This window comes from Dermacentor variabilis, chromosome 1, assembly GCF_050947875.1.
Source record: "Dermacentor variabilis isolate Ectoservices chromosome 1, ASM5094787v1, whole genome shotgun sequence".
In the NCBI taxonomy this organism is placed as follows: Eukaryota; Metazoa; Arthropoda; class Arachnida; order Ixodida; family Ixodidae; genus Dermacentor; species Dermacentor variabilis.
The window spans coordinates 70063788-70072030 of NC_134568.1; the positions used below are offsets into that span (position 1 = coordinate 70063788).

The window sequence follows — 8243 nt, forward strand, 5'->3', positions numbered from 1 at the left end:
TGGAGGCTGGCACCAATCACGACCTCATATTCTCTTCCTAGTTGCCAGACTATGGAACATTACCTTAGTCTTACGCATATGAATCCCCAAACATACTTCGTCGGTTTAAGTTTTCAATCAGTTGTGATCTCCGGTACTCTTAAGAACAATTCGATCTGCAAACCACCGGTTGGTCAGACATTCCCCGTTAATCCTTGTGCCTAATCTCTCCCAATCTATCACAATGAATACTTATTGCAAGCATGCAGTGAATAACGATTGAGAAATTGTGTTCTTGCCTGACATCCTTCCGAACTGCAGCATTTCCGCGTTTCTTGGGAAGAGGCATGGTAGGCGTGGAATCCAAGTAAATGTTGAGATATTCCTGTATGCTTCACGTACTCCTGGACTATACACGATGCCTCCATGGAGTATCTGCTGAATTGAACGCCTTTTCGTACTTTATGAAAGGCACACAGGGGAGTCAGTTATACAATGCGCAAACTTTGCGATTACCCGAACACATGAAGTAACACGAGTGCCAGTCGCTGCGGTGGCTACGCGGCTATGCTGTAGCGCTGCTAAGAACGAGGTCGCAGGATCAAATCCTGGCCACGGCGGCCGCATTTTGATGGGGGTGAAATGTAAAAACGCCAGTGTCCCGTGCATCTGGGTCACGTTAAAGGTCCCCTGGTGGTCAAAATTAATTCCCCCACTACGGCGCGCCTCTATTCCCAGAATTCATTCATTCAACATGAGTGCGGTCCACCGTCCAATTTTCCACTTCTAAAGTCAGTTCTCTAGGCCGATCGAAATCACGGGTCGCCGATTCTATTCGAAATTACCTGAGTGAATAATCTTAATACTGAAAGCAATAACGGGTCCATATAGCTATTTAGTGTCATGGCACCATATTCTGCGGCAAAGCACTTTCGAGGCTAGGCCACTTTCCATTTTCTTTTTCTCTCTCGGTGTATTTTGCACTGCAGGCGTCAGCGCTGTTATAAGTTTAGGGAACTTCCCAGCCGTCGGGTTCAACTGGCACAGCATTGTTTAACTTAATTCATTTGTTATGGATTGGAAATGTTGGCAACAACTACAGCATGTCGCCGGCCTCTCCACAACGTGCAATTGTTAAACGAATGAAATATGTGAAAGTGGCAATATGCGTAAGCAGCGCGTGTCTAACACTAAGGTGAACGAATTAGCGCCATTCTAGTATGACGATCAACACCGCACGCTGACCCGTGAACAACGTCTCGGGAATGTTCAGCTACCGATCTACACGCGTGAGAGCTTCTGGACAACCTGCGCGCTGTAGTGGTGCAGGCAGAACATTTTGCTGGGCTAGTCTGTGCTTGCTAAGGAACGTGATGTAGCGCAACGACACAACCACAAAAAAAAAAAAAAAGCCGCAGTTTCGCCCGAAAGGCGAAGCATCGACTACGATAGCAAATTATATTAGACAGCCATACGGATTAAGGATAGCACTTTTATCGGCCGTACGGGCTTGCAAACATTGGCTTGTGAGCTAAATTTACAAGTATGGTGTCAGTGCGCACAGCGAACATGAACACATCAAACTTGATGATCGCGGACACTCGCTGTCAAAACGCTGGCGTGAGGAAACGCGGTAGCAGCAACGAGCGAAGTGACCTTTGTTCTGTCTGTCCCTTCAACACAAACTGAGCGCCGAGAACACACAGCACGCACAAAGCTACGAGCCGCCGACGCACCTAGACTGCCCTCAACGCAGATTGCTCTGAAGATACGGCCGCGCGCAGTTGCAGCCCCCTCCCTCCACTCTCCCCGGTGCCGCTATGTCGGACTATATTTAGTCCTTAAAGGGCTAAATATAGTCCGACATAGCGTGAGCACGCGGCCGCGTTACGTCACGTTGGCAAGAACAACAGCGTCTATAGTTCGACCGAAGGTTCGACGCACTGGCGCAGCCAATGTAACCGGACGCGGCCAATGTGCTCCGACGCGCCCGGTGTCGAGCGACACTCGCCTACGCGCCGATAACGTATAGACCGTTTCATCGGGCGAGGAGGATAGGGCGCGCGGAGAGTTTTCCTCCTCTCTGGCTTGGGCGATCCGGCGCGGCGCTACTTGAAAGTATTGCTGTCGCGTGCTGCGGAACGATTTCGAGATGTTTTAGACCTTACTTTGTGAACTTTACGCCATGTTCGTTCATATAAGGTCGTCAGTGAAGCCTTTCGGTACATCGGTAACTATACTGTAGGCAGAAATATGTCTTGGGGGCGCAAAAATGTGATGCGCATAATCACCCGCGATGCACGCGCATTATCAGTCGCGGTGCGTGTTTACTATTTTGCTTATATCGATTTTAATTCAACAAAGAAAGCCGGCGTCTCTGCATTACCAGCAATAAATGGTAAATCAGCTCACTGATCGATTGGCGTAGGGAGTAAAACATAAAACATAAGGGTGCATGCTCGTGCACGGCCAACCTAAGGCAACCACGAACCATCTGAGCGGCAGGCTTTATCAAATATTTGTGACACACTGGCATCGTTCTCACGCATTTCAAGTATGCTTCAAATTACCATATGTCTACGCTAGACTTGCTGCATGAGGCCCATGGTGCTGCTCAACACAGCGATCACTGCGGTTGGTGAGACAGCACGATACATATATAAGCTGTGTGCTTCGGCATTGCCTTTTTTGGCCTGTATACAACCATAATATATGAGAGGGTTCGCTTAAAAAGAATGCGATGGCTATTTCTCAGCGCAAATTCCGTAATACGTGTGAGCGCGTCGTAGAGAACTGAACGAACACAACCGAAAAAAAAAATCGGTTGCCATCCTCTTTCTCTAAAAAGCAAGAGAAAACGGGCTAATGCCGCACAATGTTTATAAATATATAACCGCTGATACCGTATGCTTGGACCATGCGCTATATAGAACAAAAATATCTAATCCGGCACCTACTACTGCTTAGGACGCTTGCGCAGTTCGTAAATAGTCGCTTTACTGAACAAGCTTAATTCAGACTATAAGGTATGCTGCTATTACTAGGCAAAACTATTTTATTCATAGGTGGAAACCTCATCCATCCAACCAAGTAGTCACGCAATGTCACCTGCAGCGAACAGTTTGAACGCTTATCAAAGTATAACAGCACAGTTCCCATCGTAGCAGAACGGTACCCACGCTGTTACAATCGTCGCGTATGTTTCATGGCTCATAAACCGCAGTTAGAAATAGAAGATAATACTGCAATAAGGTCACATTAGTGATTGGAACATTCAGAAATACACAATTGATCTCCGAGGCTGATTGTATAGGCTCATATATGCGCGCACACATCGCGCTGCGTGTTCCGTCCACCTCAACGCCAGCAGAAATTCCGGCCGTGACGCCTTAAACCACTTCAGCACGTTTCACAGAACCACTTACCACGTAGAAGACGCACGTCATACTAAACAGACCGCACGACCGCGAAAACAAACGCCAGAACCTACCGCCGAGCGTATACCTGCCATGCAAAAGACCGCTTTCACCCAAGCCAGTATGGCGCTGCTCATAGGCGGCGCCACTGCGTTCACAATATGGCGGCGCCTACGAAAAAACGGTCTATAAACGCGCCTTTAAGGTTGGGTGCCTCGCGCGCCACGGAAGACGGCGCGCTTCCTCCCCGCTATCCTCACTTTAGCGCGGGCGAGATTCAGCGGCGATCACCGTGGCCGCGATCGTCGGCTCCCCTCGCACATGCAGCGTAAGGGGCGCAGCGACTGCGTTAACGCCCTTGGAATTTATACGGAACATTACGGCGACGGCAGAAATGCGTGGAGTGTCCATATAACTTATCGCAATAAAATGAACGAGACATAGGTCACAGACACATGACGCCTGGACATGATGCAGACAGTTGACGAAGAAAAGGGTGTAACGGTAGAGCGTACTGGTATGTTGTGCGCTTCGCTTGTCAAAATGGGCTGGTATAGATAGCGTACCATGCCTCTTTTGCGCAACACTATAAACCGGAGAGGCTTTCTGCAGAAAATCTTGTTAAAACATTTAGCATCTGTTCAAATGCATATACATTTCTTCTATTTACGCGACTCATCATGTGCATGATAACCGCGCTCGTTTACTACGAAGCGTTGCAGCGATGCAATGTTCCTCTGAGCGAGGGTCTGGGACTAGCACTCGCTTCAGCCAGTTTCGTCTCGGTGTCCTAATGACTTACAGGTGAGACTACCGCGTAGTGTAATGTGCAGATATCTGGGAGAGATTTAACAGTAGAAGGGGTTCAACAGCCTTGCAGCAGCGTGATGCACGCAAGAAAGGTATCCGTATGTAACAGCCGCCAGCATCTTCACCATTACGCGAGCGTCGACTGCACGGAATGTCAGCGCCTTATAACGGCGAGATCGGCAATATGCGCAAGCGCACGAAGGACTCTACAGTGCGTGCTTCGTCTGTTATGCTCTTCCCTTCAGCAGCGCACACGCACTGCCTTTGTTATCCGTGAGGCCCCGTCGCTGACAGACGATACCTTGCATGCGCTGATAAAATTTCCTATAGTTATATCACCTTATTTCTATGACGCATGCGGGGGCCCATTAATGCGGAAGAAAAATGGAAAGCGTATTTTAGTCTTGCACATTTTAGTCGTGCACGTGTTTCACTTCACAGCGGCTTTTGTAGATAGGACTCCGCACCCTTGCGAGCGTGTTGCCTCCTGAAGTGAACAGCGTAGCAGACGACGCTCGCAATGGAGTATGATTTGCGTGCACTATCGCCGATCTTGCCGTTGTAAGGTGCGATACCATGCGGTGCGGTCGCCGCTCGCGCGATATTAAAAATTCTGGAGGCTGTATACGCATAAAAATGACACAGTGAAGCTTTAGTCCAGGGTGGACCAACGCGGCAGCTGATCTGACCAAGGTGCTCGAACATACATAGCTGCTTAGAACGAGCGGCATGCTTAGTAACATGTTTTGTCAAAGTTAGTTTATGCACGGCATCTCTTCTCATTAATAAACCACATCTATGCAAAAAATACAGGACGAGCAAGTTAAGCCAGCTTGACGGTTAAGGGCTCTTCTGACGGAAATTGGAGGCCTTCCTCCTGAAGGCATCATGTGCTAGTAAACTTAAAGGCTTTGCATTAGATTCATGAGCATGATTCAGCACCGAATTCTATTATTTTCAGAAGTTCCGAAACTAAACACAAAATCATAACAATGTCGGTCAACATCGGGCGTTTGTGCAAACACGAGAATATTACTTTACGATGCTGGTGGCCTTTCTCCCAGTTTTGTTTTCTGTAAATACAATTACTACTTACGCAAGAACTGTAGGCATAGAATATAAATACGATAACTGAAGTTCGTTCTTCATCGTTGGGGTAGCGCAAGGGCCGAAGCATAAGAAAGCGAGACGACAAACACAGCGCTGATTAGCACTCAGCGCATCTCATGGATTTCGATCAAATAATCAATGACAAAGTGTCAAGAAAAGCAATGGATGATAACCATACCTCATTTGTAACTACACAAAGCAGGTAGACAGACAGTAATAACGGTAGCACGACAAGTCCGCACAGCTACCTGATTAGTACAAACTAAACACATGCATGCCATCAGCCCAAATCAAAATACTCAAACGATGTTGACGGCTGGCCGACAGATATGGGATCCTTATGTGGAAGGCCTCCACGACTTCAAGCGACATCTTATCCCGGTGTCAGAACAATGCAGTGGTGCCTACAAGAACCGGCTTGCAGCCGCAATCGGCAGTAAACTCAGGTGAGAATACGCAAATCCCTTCATAAAACGTGTATAATTCAATAACAAGGCAACGGCCAGTGCGGTTCATAGTAAAAGCAGCAAGAAATGGTGTCGCGCAAACGATGTTACCTTTGAAAGGCACAAATTTAACCCGTGTTTTATGCTGCACACTTCTGACTGTACAACGCCCCTTCGAAAGCGCGCTTTTGTGCTGCAGAAGAAATTGCACTAAACTTGTAAGCCAAAAACGCTACATTCACTTCAGACTTTGACGCCACTTTTAATTTGTTTGAAATGCGGTGGAAGCATGGTATTGCAACGACATTCAGCGCCGTATTTGTCTCGCTTTCTTCCTCTTGCGCTGCCCCCAACCATGAAGTTGTACAGTAATACGGGAACTTGAAAAAAGTGACCTGAGGTATTTGATTTGATTCGCTAGGTGTGTAAGCTATGCGTATTACTTGTGACTGAACAACCATTTTTCCATCTACTTGAGCAACTATGTTTTGCCGTACATGCACGAAATTAGAATAGAGGGTCTTATTTACAGGTAAAGCGATAGTCCTCTCACTTTTGCCGTCTTCGAAATTTCTGCATCCCTGAATACTAATATCTGGGAAAGACTGCACTTATATCGTCTCAGTTGTGGCGATGCGCTTAACGTATGCAGCATTGTATTCATGGTCAGGCGTTTCCAATGCAGCTTTGAAGACGTCAAAAGTCTTAACTCTAGGAGAGGGATGATGCATAGCTCTGTCTTCGTGTCGTGGGCACTGCTGAACGCACTTGCTAAAAAACCCGGACTTGTATTCACACAACTTCTTTGTCGCAAGAGTTCTACGAAGGTATTGCCTCCTCATTGGCTAGATTTAGGCGCACGCTACTCGTGACAGCGATAGCTGATATGGGACGATACTATACATAGCAGTTTTGGGAACAGTAGTCTTATTTCCTACACTTCGTCCATGGCTTAAAGTTACGTTAAGAAGTCTTTCTGGCTGCATGAAGCATTTAGACAGCACGCGTTTTAAGCTTTCAAATGTTCCGCTTGACTATCGTGCATCGTCATCGTCACGTTGTGGCGGGGATGCAATTAGTACTTTCTTCCGTCGAACGTTCAGAGTAGTTAGAGACGTAACGGAATCGTCGAGGGAGGCTTAATTTTTGTGTGGTTCTGGCAGAATCTCACTGCCTTTTTTCTGGCTCGGTGAATACCGACCACAGGTAGAGCTAGGTTAACAGCCGTCGCAACAATCACAGAAGTCATCGTGAAAAAACCAAGCAAAAGCACTCACTGCAACAGTGGGACCATGTTGAACAGACCGGCGACGAGCACGTGAAGAACGAGCAAGAGCACGCATCCCGAAGAAGGTTGCGATTGGCGGCCTACGAGCCGGCACACGCCCACCACAAACAGGGGCAGGCTGGACAGCTGAGCGAGGAAGAGCGTGACGATAGCTTCCGCGCAAGCTCCAGACACCGCGTACCTCTGCACGAGCCACCACGAGCTAGCCGCGAAACACACGTGCAGAGAGAGCGCGTATGCCGATGACAACACGAGCGTGAACGGCGCGCTCCGCGACTCCGGACAGGTGACCAGCAGCTCCGGCTCGTCGCGCCCTCCGCATAGCCGGCCGTCGATCTCCGGCGGCGGGCGGAAGATGCCGCTTAGCAGCATATCAGGGCGGTTCTGGCCATCGGTGCGCTTCTTCAGCTCCTCTTCCTGGGCTTGTTCCCCCGCCGAGTCTCCGCGGCATGCTTCCAAGCTGTCCGGCATGATAGCGCACGATGCACCAGGAGTCCCAGTTTCTTTGGCGGTCAAGTACTTCTTCGCGCCGGTAGCGGCAATTGCGGCGTAGCACTGCCGCATGCTCCGTCGCTGGCGCTTCTCTCGGCGGAACCGCTCGAGCCACTCGACGGACGATGCGTCGTCGTCAGCTAGACGTTTGCTGACGGCGCCGTTTCGCTCCATGACGACACACGAGATGGGGGTCTGCCCAATTCCGGTGCGCGCTTTTTCGCTGACCGCTCGTTTCCTTCGCTGCAGCAGCCGTGGGCTCCGGGCGCTTCCTTTGGGGTTGAACCGCAGACAGCCCAGATGACGCCGCTTGCGGGTCTTCAGCTTTTCAAGCCAATGTTGTATGCGACGACAACGCGCTGATACCACTCAACACCTTACCACTCGTTCCTGGCTGCCGGCCTGCCAGTGTAGCCACCGGCGCCAAGCATGCGTCGATCGAATCCTTTCCCGAGCCCCGCCCCCTTTCATTTTTCCCTCGCGTCGGAAGTCGAAACGGAATCTGCGTGCCACGTCCGGCGTTTATCTCTTCCGGCCTTTTGGAAAATAATTTCGGCCCTCTTTGTTCGCCGTCTTTCCGTGATGTTCAGGCCGGCTGTTTTGCCGCTGACAGATGTGGCGCGTGCTTGCATTTTTCCAAGAAGAACGAAAAAAGGCGGCCTTGTCCCTTATCGCCGTGGCCGCGAGCAGTTCTTGAGCATG

General features: G+C 49.3%; 1 protein-coding gene across 1 annotated transcript in view; it reads right to left on the reverse strand.

Annotated features, from left to right (window-relative positions):
- The window catches only part of LOC142579124 (uncharacterized), a 30652-nt gene extending 22657 nt beyond the window's left edge, over window positions 1–7995 (reverse strand). The window contains exon 1 of the mRNA XM_075689026.1: window positions 7039–7995. Coding sequence (XP_075545141.1) covers window positions 7039–7715 — 677 coding nt within the window. The 5' untranslated portion in view covers window positions 7716–7995. The remainder of the gene's footprint in view (window positions 1–7038) is intronic.
- Between the last annotated feature and the right edge of the window lie 248 nt (window positions 7996–8243).